Source organism: Vanellus vanellus, assembly GCF_965231255.1.
Source record: "Vanellus vanellus genome assembly, chromosome: 1".
NCBI lineage: Eukaryota > Metazoa > Chordata > Aves > Charadriiformes > Charadriidae > Vanellus > Vanellus vanellus.
In genome coordinates this window covers 5054174-5072893 of record NC_138905.1, presented here as the reverse complement: position 1 = coordinate 5072893, position 18720 = coordinate 5054174, and the positions used below count along the sequence as shown (strand labels likewise).

General features: G+C 45.9%; 1 protein-coding gene across 1 annotated transcript in view; it reads left to right on the top strand.

Moving 5' to 3' along the window:
• ITIH5 (inter-alpha-trypsin inhibitor heavy chain 5) overlaps positions 1-18720 on the top strand; it is a 49751-nt gene that overhangs the window by 21616 nt on the left and 9415 nt on the right. The window contains exons 8-9 of the mRNA XM_082496080.1: positions 14825-14996; positions 18234-18543. Coding sequence (XP_082352206.1) covers positions 14825-14996; positions 18234-18543 — 482 coding nt within the window. The remainder of the gene's footprint in view (positions 1-14824; positions 14997-18233; positions 18544-18720) is intronic.

Below are 18720 nucleotides of genomic sequence, written 5' to 3'. Positions count from 1 at the left end.
GGAAAAGGAAGTGCAGAGGACTTCATCACTCCGTAAAAAAAGTCGGTGCTGTCAAAACTGAGCTAGGATGGTGCAGATAGGATTGTCCTGGGCAGTTCTGTTCTGAGCAGTTTGAAGAGAGGCAGACTAAGGAGAATTCCCAGCAAAGTGCATTCAGCAGACCATTTTATCCAGCTCAACAGCAGAGAGAAGATACTGCTGCCTTTAAATTACCTTGGCAAAACCCTTAGCAATGTGTAACTCAATGGGTTCTGTTGAAAGAAAGGTCAGTTTGTCCTATTTGAGAATCTGAGTCTTTCAGCACAAATCTCAGACATTTTTCCAGGACAGAGATCTTAACATGAGCCAACATACCAAGCTGAAGGGCACATCACCAATGCTTAAAATTGACCTTTGACATGGAGGGTTCAGGCTGGTTCCTAAACATTTTTGCTTCTTCAATTCTCTGAGCTGGACAGATGGAAATCATCTCCAGCTCAGAAGCCAAGTAGTTGGCTTGGAAGGGCACTGTGCCTGGGGGAATGTACTCTTCCTCTCAGCACAGTGTTATCAGTCTAAACTAGAAGCAGACTGTGCCTGGGGAAATATACTTTTCTCTCTCAACACAATATTATCGGTCTAAACTAGAAGCAGAGATGAATTAAGACTTTAATTCTGCTCCGAATGATTTGACAGATATATCTCAGGTCTGTACTCACATTGGAGAGGTAAGTCCGGTTTCCATCTTATATGTCTGGGCAGAAAAGGAGAAAAGTCCTGGTAGGGTTAGTATTCTTTCCTTCCTATTGAAGATTTGTCCCACAGGCATAAGATGGAGAGGTTAGTTGGCTTCTCTCTGTTGAATGGCAACATCTTTACCTCCTACTTTCTCACCATGGCCAAGCTAATGCCAGTGGAAAGTGACACTTTCCACAGAGGTTGACACCAATATGGGGCAGTTTCAGCTTGTATGGATGGTGTGATGTTGTAACTCTACTAGAATGACTGAAGGCCAATGGATTCGACTTGCATCTTGGCCAGCTAAGGAGCTCTGATTGGTTGCCTGCCTGGAACATGTTCATATTTCTGGAAAGTGTGGTTATTTGAGGGCGTTTTTTGTTTCCTTGGCTGCCAACATTAGTCCAAGTGTCCTTGAAAACAGAGACCATGGTTATTCTCTGACAGTTCTCTTTCTTTAAGCAAGGACATTGGGGGTGTATATGCCTTTCTCTCCTAAAAACTTTACTATCTGGTTTCATTGGTGATCATAAATCTTAATTTAGAAGCTGTTTCCCCTATTAAATCAAATTATCTCCACTGTGAGCTAAAATGGAGTATGACTTTTATGGCTCTTAATTATCTTCCCCAGTGACTGGAGTAGCAAACAGAGAGTTGTTAACAAACATACCAAGTACTATGTTGAATGAGGTGTTGAATGAAGATGCCTTTGAATCTTTACAAATTCCTGTGGACAGAGCCTGGCTCTTGGCTTTCTGTTATCGTCCTGCTGAAAAATGTCTTCCTTGCCTCACAGAATAAACAAATACTGCACAAATGCACCCAGTCCTGCATGCTGAAAGCAGACAGTAAGCAATACAGCGCCGAACCAGGGAGATTAAGACTCTGAAGTGCTTTGGTGCTGATGTGAGCTGCACAAGCAGTGCCTTGGGTCAGCAGATTAACCTTGTGCTATGAAAGCTTTTATTCTCCTCCTGAGCATATTAGTGTTTCTTTTTCATATACTCACTAGAAATAACATGGCCAGGGATTAACCCTTGAAGGTCTACTTCATAGCCTAGCCAGCTCCTACTGCTAAAAATACAGGCTAATTAGCTACAAACAGGTGTCTCTTGAGCCTGAAGTGAGAGAAGTGTCTAGTCAGAACCTTTGTTGAGGGGGTACCAAATTTTTTCCCCGTTCTCTCAGATGTACTCTTTTTATGGGGAACCACTGGTATGTTATGGAGGAGTGCTATGTGCAGGAAGCGCTTCCCTTCCCGTGATTTCCACTGCTCCAGAAAATGGAACTTCTTGGAATGATGACCTAAATCATAACACACACACCCCCCCCGATTAGTCAAGGAAAGATCAAATTCTAGGACTGGCTGCATAATACGCCTCTTTTGGTATGCTAAGAAAGTATGATCAGCTACAGCCATGACCCGTCTGGTCTGGTCAGTGGCCTTTTTACCCAATTGTTGTTGTTATTAAGATATTTGTTAAATTACAGACACGTCCCCTGGTGGCAGAATACATCTGAACAGAGGAAATGCCTCCTTTTCTTCTCTAGGACTCTTGCAGCTGTGGTGATCTGTGGTGGTGTGTGGAGAGCTAGGAAATCCCATGGGACTGTTTTGCCTCATTTCTCTCTACTGAGTCACATGCAAGATCAGCTAAAAATACAGTCAGCACTTGTAAAGAGTGCTTTTGCAGGTCAGTTGCAGCAACTATGGCAAAGGACAGTTTTTAGGGTTTTATAAACAAGGATGAGAAACATCAGCTGTGCACCCTTTTCTACAGAAGCTCGAGGAGGTTTTGTGCTCTTCAGCCTTCATGAAGTTAATGGCAAAGTGAGTCATAGAATCATAGAATGGTTTTGGTTGGAGGACACCCAGAAGATCATCTAGTTCCAATCCCTCTGCCATAGGCAGGGACACCTCCCACTAGACCAGGTTGCTCAAAGCCCCATCCAGTCTGGTCTTGAACATCTCCAGGGACAGAGGACAACTTCTCTGGAAAACCTGTTCCAGTGTCTTACCACCCTTAAAGTGAAAAATTTCTTCCTAATATATAATCTAAATCTACCCTTTTCCACTTTGAAGCCATTACCCCTTGTCTATCACGAAATGAGCTTGTAAAAAGTCCCTCCCCATCTTTCTTGTAGGCCCTCTTTAGGTACTGGAAGGCCTCTATAAGGTCTCCCTGGAGCCTTCTCCAGGGTGAAAAACCCCAGCTCTCTCAGCCTGTCCTCATAGGAGAGGTGCTCCAGCCCTCTGATCATCTTCGTGGCCCTCCTCTGTATCCACTGCAACAGGTCCATGTCTTTACTATGCAGAGGGCCCCAGAGCTGGACGCAGTACTCCAGATGGGGTCTCAAATGAGGTCAGGCTTTCAAGCATCCTGCAGTTCCGACAATCTGATTGTGAGTCATTTCTTCTTTTCCTCTCCCAAGTTTTTCCTTTTCCTACATGAATTTTTATCTGTTTGTGCCATCCTTTTCTTCCTAAGATATCTCAGTCTGAAGCAACAAGGTGTCCAGACCCAGTTGCAAACATATATGGTGAAACTGGTTGACCAGCTTGTAATCAAATCATTAAGATCCTTGAGACATTCCCCTCACATCACATATATCAGTTTTGTGGGGAAGATAAGCTAACGTGCGTATTCCTCCTACAGTTTTCACAGCCTCTGAACTCTGGTAATGTCTGGCAGACTCAACTGTGTCACAGCAGTCCACCTCCACTGGGAATCTGGGCCTTTGCAACAGTCACCACCTAGCACTGGCAGGGACACAAAGGTCAGCAAGAGCAAACTCTTGTGCATCATGCGTTCAAGACTTTGCATGTCACTACTGCTGCCCCACTGGCAAGGAAAATACTGGATTTGTCCTCACAGGCTTTGTTCCTTCATTTGAAAAAAAAACACAGCAAGCTCTGTGCAGAATAGTTGCTTTTAACAGGAGCCAGAAGAGCCCGGGGAACAGGTTGTATCTACAAGGTTTACTGGGAAGCAAAATGACTTGCCCTTTGAGCAGTCTGATCTGGTTTTGATGGTACCTTTGGCTTTAGAGGTGGAGGGGGACATAACAATTTTACATGGGTATAACTAGGAGAAAGAGGAGCCAGTTACAGGTTCGCCACCTTGTGACTACCATGATTAACCCCAGCTTCAACAAACATGGTGGAAAAGGACCTTTATCAGCCTGCAATTCAGTGTTGTAGAACAAGCATGTTCCAAGCTATGTATGTGTCCACGAGAGGATGGATTTGCAGATGTTTTGGAGACACGTGGTAAAACGTAGTTGTTTCAACCACAGATTCATTTCACCTTACCTTTCCCACAGGCAATAAATGCCCACACACTCAGTTAAACAGTTGGCTACACCGCAAGCCTGGCAACTTGTCAATGGTCGTGTGCCAGACTGTAATTTTCTTTGAGGTTAATTGTGCTAGGAGGAACTCAGCTGAAGCTGGGACCTGCTGCGTATTTGCAAATGCTTCAGTTTATTTGCCTGCATCCATCCAAGGGACCCTGTTGGCACCTTTGATCTTGTGACCCACGCTGACCCTTCTGAGGGCCCGAGTGCCTTATATACATGTATCCCTAAACATCTCTGCCTCAGCACATGGACCCCCTCCGAGTAATTTGAGGGTGGTGAGAGAGCAGACAAGCACCCGAACATGTAATGTTCTCACTTGAAATTCCACTGACTTCTGCTGGTTGCTGTAGAGCTGGCTGCAGGCCTTTTGACTACTGGTCCAAATAATGGCTGCTGCCCAAGAGAACTGCCTTAAATCACCAGGGGACTTTGGAAAAAATGCTAATTCTAATTACAGCCTTTAATGAGTTTAAAGCTACTGTGTAGAGGAAAGATTTGTCATCTTTTCCATTTCTATTGGAAAACAACAGCCTGAGTGAACGAATTGCTGTACGCAGCGTCTCCAACTCCAACAACTTCACGCAGCTGCCTCCTACTTGGGAATACACAACAGCAGTTTCATCTCAGTCCTCTCTGTAGGTGTGAATATGGAATATAGGATCTACTACTGTAAATAAGACAGCAGATCCATATAGACTTTAATTGCCCAGCTTCAAAGAAAGACACGCGTACTTGTCACGCAGCAAAATAGTCTGTCTTCCCTAAGCCCTAAAACTTATAAACAGTGACAGGGTCATACAGAGAAGCAAGTAACATTCAGCGCAAGATGCCCTCAGATATTCAGGACAGGGAGCATCTGCTTCTGGTCTCAGGACTAACAGCCCCCGTCTGATTCACTCCATGCTGAAGCAGTAGAAGTAGAGACAGAATTTCCCAGGAAGACCCCAGCCCACCTATAAATGGCGAGTCCTTTAATTGGGTTCAGAGTAAATAGGATGCAAAAACAAGTGTAGAGTTTGGCCTGGAAATGCTGCTGATTCTTGAACTGAAACCCCATGAAGACAATAAGAGTTCTCCCAAAGGCTTCAATGAGACCTTTGCTGAATTCATCAAAGGATGAATTGAAAACAGGTGCTACTGGAGTGACAGACACAGCCCAGTGATCACCAGACAAGTCCATAGTGAAAAGAAAGGTGCTAAATCAAGCTGGGAAGTCACTCCATAGATCAGGGTCATTGAGGTCTCTGACCCAGCAAAACTGTGACAGAGCTAGAGACAGCTCTTGGTCTGAGATTCAGACCAGGACGGAGGGCCCAGGCTGGAGTTTAAATGGACAGGAGTGTGGTTGGAGGCCCCAGGTGGGCCTGATCAGAGCCCTTAAAGCCTATTAGTATGCTCAAGGTTCTAGCACATGCATGCAAGTCTATGAAGCTATAGATCTGGCTTTCTTTAATAGTGCTTTCCAAGCTGGAATTGTGTTTTTCCAGTTGCTGGAGCAATACCTGGAAGCTAGACCTGGCTTCTATTTGTGTTTTCATCATGGATCTGTTACGTGAACTTAAGTAGGTTATTTTCTTTGCCTGTGCTTGTCTCTTTGCAGAGTCTTGTCTGTTCAGCTGGCAAACTCATGGCTGGGCTTATGGCTGTGCAAAATCCCCCAAGTCTAAAAGACATCCGATCTTTGCTAAGACTTAAGCTATTAGTCTAACACTGCTTGCAACAACACTGCTGTTTCCATGTGAATACCCCTTCACCCTAATATGGGGTGTGTGCTACACATTGCTCAACTGGGACAGTCTGTTGTTAACTGTGAAGAGCAGTTGAAGTTCACAAGTGCTTGTGGGATCTCATGTAGAAGTCTGCTGGAGTGAGGTCTTCCATGTTATATTACATGCATGTTCCCAAGCAGTTCTGACTCTGAGGTCCTCATGATGTAATTTGAGGTCCCTTAGGAATGAGGGATACGATACTACCTGTGTCATGAGAAGAGGGTTTTTGCTTGGACAGTTACCCCTGATGCAGTGACTTCATCTCCTCCAAAACATCTGCTCTCTTCTCTGCAGAGTTTTGGGCAAAGATTTGGCCTGTGCTCACGTCTGAGGCAGTGGCTTGGGATGGAAGTGGGCAGGAGAAGGGTTGAAGGCAGAGATGTGCGGGTGGGAGTGGGGATCCTGGAGCTGGAGATGCTTGAGGGGATTTGGAAACTGGGAAAATGGGAAGGGGAGCAGGTGTTGGAGGACTGGAGGGCACTGTGGCAGACTCTCAGGTGGGAAAACAGGCAAGTTTGCAGTTTTTAAAGAACAATTTAGTGCTTTTGTATTGCTTAATGCTAACCCTGAGCAAAAGTGCTGGGTCTTTGCTCCAACAAACCAACCATTGTCACTATCCCTCACTCACTGGAGGTGAAAATGGAGAAGTTGTATCCAAAAGTAAGAGGTATCACAGTTCAAGGAAAAAGGGCCAGGGCTATGAGAGGAGGTGGCTGCAGAGTCACAGCCTCTGCAGAGGGATAACAGATACTTTATCTCTGTGAAAGCACAGGACTCCTTTTCATGGAGAAATAAACCTTCTCCCTGAGTAGGAACGGCACAATCTCTCTTTGGTGAAATAGCACAGACCTCTTCTCCATGGAGAGGAAACATCTCTCCGTGAAGGGGCAATGCACCTAGCAGGTTACACGCGCAGGGAGGGTGTTCTGGGAAGGGGCTAGAAAGCTTCAAACCCGGCAGGCTTCCGACTGCTGAGGCCCCACCGTGCGAGGGTGGCTACGTGGTGAAGAATGGAGGCAAATCAACATGAAAAGCATAGCAACCCGTGTCTCAGCCGAATGCCTGCCGCATAACGTAGCAGCTAATGGTTGCTGGAGTTGAGGGGATGTGCTGTGGACAGCCTCTTGGGCACGTCAGCTCTTCCCAGAAGTGTCGGTCGCTGATGTGTGTGACAGAACGAAAGTCCTGAGTTGCTGGAACAGTTTTCATGTGCTGGGACTAAGTCCATCTTCTGAGGATGGGCAGAGGGAGAGATGTCAAGCTCTGTATTGAGGGCGTGGGGCACGTTTCCCTTGGTGTTGACCTTTTAGCTGCTCGCTCCATGGAAATTGTTTGTTGTGCTGACAGGATGGGGGTTTGAGTGTCTGACTGGCATGTTATGAGATGTGATGCCATTGAAAATGAGCTAAGCAAAGACAAGAATGTCATCTTCAGACACTGCTGTGTCAATCTGGCTGTCCGCCTGGGTAGCCCCGTTGTTTCCAGTGGGGTTATTTCAGCATGGCTCTGTCAGGCAGCCTTTAAGCTTTTTCCTTTGACTTATTGTACGGAAAAGTTTACTGCTCCGACTGTAATCCATACTGCACTGTTGATAAGGACCTGAAGTAGTGATGCTTGGTGCTGATAAGAACTCGCCTCCTTAAATTTTTGTACAGGCATTTATTTATATCCTCAATGCTGCAGTGAGATTGCAAAGACTTAGCATCTACTCTGCCCTCTGGCCACGTGAAATTCCAGTTTCTGACAAATCAGATCCCTTTGCAGTTTTTCATATATTTATCCTCACCACGCTGTTGGCTCTGAGAGAAGTTACCCCAACTGATAGTGAAGCTTGTCCACATCCTTGAAGACAGTTTTATCTTCCACTGAGCAGAAATGTAGTGCTTAAATGCCCTGGATGAATGTGGAGCTAAATGGTTTACTCAATGTTAAGTGGAAAATCTTTTTCAGAAAAGGCAATAGAAACAGTTGCTCTAAATGATGGAGAATTTCTTTCGCAGTCAGGGAAACTACAAAGCAATTTGTTTCTAAGGCCACGTAGGGAGTCAGCAATGTCCAAGTTACTCGCGAGGGATCTGTGATGTTCAGGCGGGAGAGACGGAACCACGGACTGGAGACAGACCTTTATTGTCCAGAGCTCTACAACCAAACTGCCTCCCGTCACAGGCCAGTGTCAGTGTAAAACAAAATGCTTGTTGTCCAGAATTGTGAAGGAGTTTTCTTTGGTTACGCGCTCAGTGTCTGCCAGGAAGAAAGCACAAAGATACATTGATAGGGAGAGGGTGAGCTGCAGTTCCTGAACTGCATGGCGCTCCCTGTAGAGGAAGAAAGGGCAGATTGTCCTCCACAAAAGGGGGATGGAGGAAGGTTAAAAAAAAAAAAAAAAATTTCCAAGGATACACTTCTGGGTTAAACCCCATTTTTGGTACAGAAGTCCCTGTTACTGGCAACTGGCACGTGATCTGCATTACGTGGACAGAAGGGAAACAGGGACATAGAGGAAGGCAAAACTCACACGGTGCGGTTTCAAGCCTCAGCAGGAATGACACTGCCCAAACCTTTGCTCGCTCTGTACCTCATCTCCTCTGTGTAAAATGGCAATGGGGTTCGCACTGCCTTTCCCTTGGCTGCTGGATCCCAAACCAAATCTATGGCAGTACCTTGGCTGACCTCGATAGCACCGTTTCAGGTGCAACACTGACGCCGGCCTTTCCTGAAGTCACAGTATTAATTCCTCTGACAGACGATGGGCAGATTTGACCAGATATGGCTGTTGTAGCTCGGAAAAGCCAGCTCTGGACCTTTTTACCAGCTGCCTGCGCATGTTTGATATGAACCAAAGCATAGAGGACATTGAAGGGAAAGAGGGACCTCTTCTGTTTTTTCTCCTTGTACTTCCTTGCAGTGTTTTGCCGAACAACGTATTTACTTGTACTTTTCTCCTTCTCACTGTAGTAGATCTGTTTTCTGAGCCCTTGGACAGAGCTGTGGGTTCCTAATTCCCTTTGAGCTTACATCTTGTGCCTTAGCTCCTTTCTTGTCAAATACGGTCTCTCACAGAGGATCTGGAAGGACAAAGTAAAGCCTGCTGAAATTTTGTCTTCTAGTTGTGACATCCTTCAGTATATGGTTGCAGATGGTCCCCTGTCTGTTATCTGCAGACTGCCCTCGTGCAGCGCTTTCAGCTGACGGGTACCGCTTTCCAAAGCCTTTGGTGGTGGATGCTTTCCCCTCTGCTCTTTTAGACTGATTGATCTGGAGCCCACGTGGTTCCCTGGTACTGGCTGAGGCTGGAAAGGAGCTGTGTCACTGGTGTCGATGTCTCACTGCACAGCCGTTGCGAGGGCAGATGCCAGCTGTGTTTGGGCATGCAGGGTGCAGGCGAGGATTGCCAAAGTGATCTCAGAGGCACTGGCGGGGTGGGTGCTGGGAGAGCTGCCTCTGTATCTGGAAGCTGTTTCCAAGGGAGATACACTGCAGCGCTGCAGATACCCACTAGGCATACAGAATTGGATTCAGCATGAACTGAAAGACTTTTGACTTTCTTTTTCTCTTTTTTTTTTTTTTTTAATGGGCTGACTTGAAGCTTGCACAGAGGATGTGGGCCTGGGATGAAGCACTTACAAGTGCTCCTAGGCAGTGGAAAATGTGAATATGGGGGCTTGGGACATGCATTATAATGAGGTGCTTGAATTCCCTGCTTGCTTCATAGCAGGGCCAATGTCTGGCAATGCCGTGGCATTTAACAACCACACATTGTCTCCCTTTGAACTGCACAGCTTTCAGGGTAGCCAGGCTTCACCCTCACCCTGCTCCTCAAACAACCAAGAGACTGTGGGAGAAATGTCATCGGGACTCAGATTCCTCCTAAAAGGTACCCAGATGGTCTGACATCATCCCAGATGTCCCTGAGACAGCTCTTTGACCCAAGAAAGCTCTTGGGTCTCCCATGGGAGTGTGTCTCTTCCCATGCTTTGCTCCATCACTGTTTAAGCTGTGGGGTCTGTTAGAGCTAGCCCCAAGGGCCAGGTACAAAGGTGACAATTCACAGCTGGAGTGTGGCTGAGGGAGTTATCATAGAATCATAGTTGCCTTCTTCCTGCTGTTGCTGGGGGTCATGCAGCTGTGAATAATCTTGGCCGTGATGCAAGGTCCTCAGTAAGCACGAAGCAGAAAAGCAGCAGTTGTGTTGCATGTCCAGGTATTGGCGTGGAGGTGACAATGAAGACCAGAGTGGTGGTTGGGCTTATCCTTGACCTATAAGCTTGAGAAGACACTATCCGCACATCTGTCATTTAGGCAGTGAGAACCCATCTTCAGCTTCTCATCATTTCTCAAGCACAGACCAAAACTGTGACCGCTCCCTGGCAGCCATGGTCATCCCCCTTGTCCTCAGCTGTAGACCATGACTCTTCTGCTCCAGACTTGCAGAGTGATATTTTGTAGCCCTGGAGATGGTTGGTTCAAGCCCTAGGTTTCAGCTGTGCTGACAGCTTATCCACCAGCACAGCTTCGTGACTCAAATGCACTGGAGTGGCAATTCAGTCTCTACTTTTCAGCTCAATTTCATCCACTCTAATTTGGGGGAAATGGAGGAATCTTCCTCCACTGAGTTACTCTGTTTTAAATCCTGATTTAAAACTTGACTCTGACAGCTACAAACTATTCCCAGCTGGAAAAAAATAGATTTTTTTTTTTAACTGTTCTGTATTGCTGCTTCTTGACATCCTCTCCTTTAATCCTTGCTCCACACAAAAATTCATCTACCCAGGCAAACACACTGGGAGAAGTGTTTGATCTTAGAGCACCCGGCACAAGGGCGCTGCACCCTTAAACTGGACTTCCTCAGGGTGAGTGGGTTAGATCTGTGCCCAGCTTATCCCCAAAATGAATCAGTGTCATATGCACAGCCAGGGAGGAATGATATGGATCTCACCAGGGAAGAAATAGTTAATTTTTTTGCCTCACAGGAGATATCCTTTGGCAGGAATTTCAGCAGCAGTGACTCACTGGGGCCAGGGGGGACTGGAAGTGCAAAGACCCCATCGGCATTGGAGCAGCTTGGGAATCGCACGGCAGCCTCAGCCCTTGGCTCCTCGGAGCCAGGAGAAGTTCCAGCTGTGGCCTTACAAGGCCGGAACGAGAAACCTGCTGCCGTGTTCCGACTGAAGCCGCTGCCAGGCACACTCTGCACGGAAAGCTCTGCAAATCCTTGCCTAGGGGCTGGTGGAGTCTGGAGGAGAGGGCTGGGCACCAAGAGCACTCAGTCATAGCTGCGTACTTAAGGATTTCAAGCAGTGCACTTTTACCAAAATATTCTCCTTATTTAAAGTTGCTTCTGCCTGCCAGCTCCTGAATCACATCCAACCCTCCAGAGGGAAGTCACGTATCTCTCGCAGCCCTTTTGTGGGTGAGAGATATTGCTAGCAAAGCGTGTGTTGCCACCCCATGAGGACTGCAGTCTTTAGGATAAACCTGGAGGTCCTTATGGGTTGGAAGGAGAGAGGGAAACGCATAGGATGAGCCAGGCAATCCAGAGCACTCTGGGAGAGGTGGAGAGCCAGTTGAAATCCTTTTAGCTCCGGTAAGCACTATAATGCTCGGGACTGAGCAGGATTTGGTCTTGAGGTGAGTCCCACCTTCTCTATACTTGAGCCACTCAGCCTCTTGGAGGGACTGGGAGACAGGCACTTCCAGACAGTGACTCAGCCCATCCTAAAACCTATCCAAAACAGATGGGATGGATTACTCTCTGGAGGTGTCTTCCCCTGCCTAGAGAGGGGATTAGATGCAATGCCCAGCTTTCTGATGACTGAGTTGGGAAAGCTGAATCCCACCCTTTATTTTTACTTGGGATGAGGTAAAAGCTACAGGAGAATGAATCATATGGCCTCCCTCATTCTGTTTGCTTTGGAGCGAAACCATGTGCACACACACACCCTTGTACATATGTTTGAGTGTATATACATTACATAAATTCAAAGGCTTTTTATTGAAGTTGCAGAGGCAAGCACATGCTAGAGATGCCAGAATCCAGGCTGTCTGTGCATGAGCAGTAAAATATGATGGAACATTTTCCTGGGAAAAACTGACTCAAGCTCCATGGAAATGACTTAACTGTGACAAAAATAAAGGACAAAAAGGAAAGAGAGAATGAAAGAAGGGGAGAGAGAGATGGTCCCAGACCTACGTTTGGCCCCTGTATAAGGGTGTGGGGAAGTGCTGTGTTTTCTAGGAAAGTCTGCTTCAGTTCCCTCCTGACCCCTTCTGCAATTCTAGCCTGGATGCTGTGTACCTCGAACTACACTGCTGCTCTGCGTTGTTTCACCTCTTCCTTTTCTTTTGGCTGAACACAGACAAGAATGTCAAAAGGAATTTCTGAGCACACTAGAAGTGAGATGCAGTCTCTTTGCAAAAAGGCCAAAGCAAGATTATTTTCCCTCTTGCCTTGTTCTCAGAAACAACAGAGCTGTTTGGGCCCAATAAATCCCTGTGAGAAAAGTGCAGTTTGACAGAATTGCAAAAAACTGAAAAGAGGGGGTTTGTACTGGGAAAGGTCAAGTCATGTAAATTATAATCAGAGCTGTAATATGGATAATGAGATTTGGGGCATTTCCTTCCATATCATTGCTTCTAGGCACCTCTGTTTCTCTCCCTTGCCTACCCTGAGGGGCAATGGAGGGGGAATGTTGCATGTAGGAAGCCGTTGTGGTCTCATTGTTTCTTGCTTTAACATTCTGCCCCAAATTTCCTTCAGCAGAGGTTGGCACGAAGGCCTGATCACACTCACACAGGATAGAAGATTCTCCATATTCACTTTCTGCTTACTTTGATCCCTAGTTTTGAGGAACAAATGCGTGGACCACTCTTGTTATCATGGAATGAGTCCTTTTCTCCACTATGTGATTCCTGGTTTGCTCTTCTAGGCATGCATGAGAGATGCTTTGGCCTACTGGATCGAGAGCTGGAAGCTCCAAGTTTTGGAAAGCTCTCCATTTGTGGCCTGGACATCATTACTAAAGTAGTCTGTTCCTTGGTGTTCACTTCTGTAAAATGGGACTGTGAATGTTGTGAATCGCTTCTGAAGGGCGATGTCTTGTAAAAATGCATTGGATAATACATTAAAAAGGCTATTGTAAAAGAGGAGATGAGAGCATAAAACCCTTCCTTCTTTCTCAAATTGCTGCTATTTAGCTCATCTTAGCAAGTTCTCTATGGACTGTTAGACTGGTGAGACAGCCTTCATGTTTGGGGCAGGCATTCATCTTCTTGAATGTTTATTTGGTGTGCATCGTGATGTGAACCTAGCTCACCATTATTTGGTGAAGAAAACTCTCTCACCATTATTTGGTTTAGTATTCTTATCTGTGAAACATTCATAAAATGCATCATGGTGAGACGTGGAGCAATGTTCCAGCTAAGCAAATGGAGGGATGTATCCCGTGACCCCTACAGAGGAAAATAGTTTATAGAGAGGACAGAAACAGGCAGGGAGGGACTCCAGACCTGGCTCCAAAATGTTTGAAGCTATGGGAAATATTCCCCTTAACTTCAGACGGACTGGAAGCCAAGTCACCAGCTGGGAGGATTAGAGATTCCACTGCGGTGGTTAATTTGTTTGCAGTTGCATCATTGCATCATCAGCTTCGATGCAGAATCCAGAGGGATATTGATGACACAGCTTCATCAGTCCTTTGAGCTCCTTTCCAAACTGTCTTTACATAGCAACATCAGGCCTAGAAACATGTGTTTTCCAGCACTGCTGATTACCTTTTGTATTTTTTCTGGACAAGCCCTTCACATATTTCCCTGATAGACATGAGAGAAACCTTTAAATGCTGATGAGTCCACCATATTATTTCCTGCATAGCTTTCCTTTCAATTTGAAAGGCTTAATGGTGGCCAAGAAGGGGCAGAGCTGAGAAGCTGCTGATCCCTCTGCTTACAGATATTGCCTCGTATTCCTCCCATGTGTTTTGCATTTAAATATCAGGTGTGTTTGCATGGACAGAGGCTGCTTTTGGGCATTGTCGCCTCAAACCAGGACAGGCATCTTCTCTCAGCTGGTCTTACTAAGCTGAAGTTTGTCTTCATGTGAACACAGCTGCACCGCTGCTAAATCAAAGTTGGTCACACTTGGGAGAACCAGACACATCTGCACTCTTCCTGTTGGCTTACCCTTAGTGGTCTGTCTTTCCCATCACCCAGGAACCTTAACCTCTCTTGCTATGAGCTTGTCTTGATACCAGCTTTCATCACTCTTGTTGCCTATATATTTACACAGGATGATGAACAGCAGAGCAATATAACATTGGTATGTTGCTGGAAAAACAACATGCCTGGGACAAAACCGACTAGCAGGTAGAATCTGCAATGATTAGTCAGGTCTTCTTTTTGTATCATCTTATTCATTTGAACGTATTAGCTTAAACATTTGTGAATTGCTCGAACTATGCATTGGAGTATGTATATACCAATTGGTATCCTAATTATGAACAGAGCATGTGCATCCTCGATATATTTAGAGGTATTTCAACTTATAAGTAACCTTTTTAACTATATGCCACTTACAGCTTACTGCAAGTCTAGAGGGCTTTAGAAGAACTCCACGAGGTTTTTGGTATTAGTCAACATTATTCAGTAGCCCTTAGTTCAGAGCATGGTTTTCTCAGTCACCGAGAGCTTTTATCCTAATTGTTATGCATGATTTTTAAGCTAAGTTAGGCCAAGACATGTGTCTCACGGACATAGATCTTTGCCAGATCTTTTGGGCAAGAGTTGTTCTTTCCTCTTAGCATAGCACCTGGCACCACAGAGATCAGGCCTTGAGACAAGGAAGGACATCCCAATTTGCTTCATAAGCCAAACTGCCAGTGTAGAAATGTCTTTAATATCAGTAAACATCTGAAGAATTAAATTCTTGCCCACTAAAACAGTGACAGTTGTGCCTACTGGTCTCTGTTCTCTTCTCTTTCTAGACCAAAGAAGCTCTCTTCACAATTCTCCAGGACCTAAGGCCTGAAGACCACTTCAATATCATTGGCTTTTCCAACCGAATAAAGGTCTGGCAGCAGGACCGGCTGGTGCCAGTCACTCCAAATAATATAAGAGATGCCAAAAAGTACATTCATAACATGTCACCTACAGGAGGTACGATGCAAAGATATGAACGGGATTAATTTTGCTATTCGATTAACTACACCAGAATGGAGAGGGGTATGTGGTCCTGTAGCATGGAGCAATAAAATGACATTGGGACTTAGGTTCTGGGACAAAAGGGGGCTCCTTCCCTACCTCCACTCAGGGTTATGTGACAGAAGGATACGTGCCCTTTATCAGCGTACACGATGGGAAGGTGTCCCCAGATCCAGTCATAAAACATGATATACTTATTAAATCCAAGTTGGCTCCATTCTCCCATTTATCTGGTGAGACCCTTGGAGTGGGAAAGTTCCCAAGGTTATTTCTCGAGGACACAGGAAAAAATACCATATCCTGGTGGAGGACACACAGGAGCCAGTACTTGTGCAGTTTCTGAAAGCTTATGTAAATGCAGACGCATGGTTTTGTCTGGGCTGCAAACTCCAGGGATGGGCTGCCTAGTGTGGGCTGCGGGATTGCCTTCTGCAAGAGATAGTTTCTCACCTAGTACTGTCTTCTTCTTATCTCTACCAAGGAGCAGCCAGAATGACATTTAAGAAGTTCTTGTCCTTTTTTTTTTTGCTTGTGCCTTGTTGCCAGGAGCGAAGAGGGGAGAGGAGGAGACCCCAGAACAGTAGCAGAGTGCAGGCATGATTTTGAATTTGGTTCAGTGGTCTCCTGTGAGGCTATGGACACTAGTATAAAAAAAACATAGTGAGGTTTGTAATCAAACGTACTTTGGCAGCTGTGCCCATCCTAGCTGAACACTCCCCAGGTAAGCAGAGCTGCAAAATGACCTATGCAAAACCTTCCCCATGCAAGCAGTCACAGGTGGTTGAAGGTCAGACAGGGCCTTCCCATGGCTGCCCCTGAGCAGTGACCACTCCTAGCAAAGGAAACTCTCTGATGGAAAAACACAGCAAACAGGATGGTTTGCCGTACTCTTTGTATTGTGAGAGGAAGAGTTTAGGAAGTGGCCAAGGGACCTACCCAGTTAAACAATTACCAATAGTGGGACTAAACTCAGAGTACAAAGCTTTTTACTCCTGAAGTGCCAAAAGAGCTGTGCAGGAACCAACTGAGTTTGCCCATGAACCTGCCAGAGAACAAAAGTAAAAGGAAATGATTAACTAAGGTTCAACAGGAAGGTGCAGTGATTCTCCACCACAGGCCAGCGGTCCTTCAGTTTGGGCTAACTCTGCATTTTCCCTGTAAAGGTGCTGTTGCTTGAGTATCTTCCAGTCAACATGAATGTGCTCAGGCTCACAGATCGCACACACAAAGAACATGCTGTGCTTACACTGTTTTGTCGTACTCGCACACCAAAGAAATGGGAAAAAAATATTGCTGCTAAATATTTGTGCATGTGACAAAAGGCAGTTTTCAGTACTTGGTAGCTCTGTGATACGGTTGGGTTTGAAATGACACAATATCTGCTGCATAGGATGGTTTTCTTTTGTTTCTGGGGAAAAAAATCGTTCTGGAATTTTGGATCTGGATGGAGACTGAAAGAGTATTATGATATTTAGGTGCAGGGTTTTGGTTCAAAACCATTTTGCAATAAAGCAGCCCTGAGGAGAAGGACCTGGGTGTGCTGATTGACAAGAAGCTCAACATAAGCCAGCAATGTGCGATCACAGCCCAGAAGGCCAACCGTATCCTGGGCTGCATCAAGAAAAGTGTGGCCAGCAGGTCAAAGGAGATGATTCTGCCCCTCTACTCCACTCTCATGAGACCCCACCTGGAGTACTGCATCCAGCTCTGGAGTCCCCAACATGAGAAGGACATGGACCTGCTGGAGTGTGGCCAGAGGAGAACCACGAGGATGATCCGAGAGCTGGACCACCTCTCCTATGAGGAGAAGCTGAAAGAGTTGGGGCTGTTCAGCCTGGAGAAGAGAAGGCTCTGGGGACATCTTATTGCGGCCTTCCAGTTCCTAAAGGGGGCCTACAGGAGAGCTGGGGAAGGACTTTTTGCTCGGGCATGTAGTGATAGGACGAGGGGGAATGGCTTTAAACTGGAAGAGGGCAGGTTCAGATTGAACATTAGGAAGAAGTTTTTCACTTTGAGGGTGGTGAGGCACTGGCACAAGTTTCCCAGAGAGGTTGTTGAGGCCCCATCCCTGGAGGTGTTCAAGGCCAGGCTGGACGTGGCCTTGGGCAACGTGGTCTAGTGGGAGGTGTCCCTGCCCATGGCAGGGGGGTTGGAACTCGATAATCTTCAAGGTCCTTTCCAACCTAAACCATTCTATGATTCTATGATTTTGAGGACTTTCCAGAAGCCTTAGCCCCTTTCTTGTTCCTTGTCTCGCTTCAGTCACTGGAGCTGTGCATGCGAAGTTTCTAGGTACATGATGCATGGTCAGACCTGCTAGCCCATCCTTGCTGATAACCTCCCTAGATATCCCCTTCTAGACCCCTAGGAGGAATCTGTTGTGTATGGCTCAACACAGTTCACCTGCTTTTTTTCCAAGACCTGTTTTTTCCCCATGCTAATCTTGCAAAGGTTCCACAACCAATCCCTTTTTGCTTTAACTAGAACAAAAAATACACAGACCAAGGAGATACCTGTAATCCTTTTCCTGCTTTCTTTTTCCCTGAGCGTACAGTAGGTTTGAATCCTTCTCATGGTAATTCTTCTACAATACATCTAGTCCCTCATTTATTTCCTGTTTTGTCCCTCTCTCCCTGCTTCAGGCAGCTCCATTCTTCACCAGCCAGTTTTGTGAAAACACACTCCTCAGCTAACAAAGCCATTTCTCTTCCCTTTACCTTTGTTAGCCCCTGGGGCTTGAAGAACAAACACAACCACTTGTTTTCCCATTAGAAGGCTTTTTTCCTCTCTTCGAATCTTGTGCCCTTCAGACAAAATGTGCAGAACTTGTTCTCCCAGTTTAGATACCATCTGGGAGAGTCCCTAATTAAGTTTAACTGGTTTTGTATGTACCGGCAGGACATGGTATGTGTTATGACTCTGCTTACCATGGCCGTCTATTGTACATTGAGACATTCAAGGAAACAGCAATTGCACATAATAAACTGTTATTCATAAGACTATAAACACCTCTGTCAAACTGGTGTTGAGGAGCAGAGCTGAATTGAATTAAAGGGTTAGCGCAACCTCACCTAGAGAAAAGGAACATCCTGATGAACAGAGATGCTGTTGTTGTACTAATGGGAGCTTAGGGAAATTATTTTTACCACTCTTAGAAGGAGAAATGAGCTAATCATTTTGGTACCTTCCCAGGGACTAATATTAATGGTGCTCTCCAGACTGGTGCAAAGCTGTTAAATGATTACATTGCTCAGAACGACATCGATGCCAGGACCGTCTCTCTGATCATCTTCCTCACGGACGGGAGGCCGACTGTTGGGGAAACACAGTCGTCCAAAATCCTCAGCAACACCAAGGATGCCATCCGTGATAAATTTTGCCTCTTCACCATTGGCATTGGCAATGATGTGGACCAGAAGCTGCTGGAGAGGATGGCACTGGAGAATTGTGGCATGACGAGGCATTTCCAGGAGGATGAGGATGCAGCTAGCCACCTCAAAGGGTTTGTTCTGCTTTTCCTGTGCTTATGGCTGCATTGGGTCCTCTGGGCAAGGGTTTTGGGAAGGAAAATCCTCTAAGGAGACATTGCAAGAGATGGGAGTTTCTCTGAGGCTCAGCTCTGGTTGAGAGAGGCAGAGTATGCTCAGACACTGAGGATGCCTACACAGAAATAGTCTCC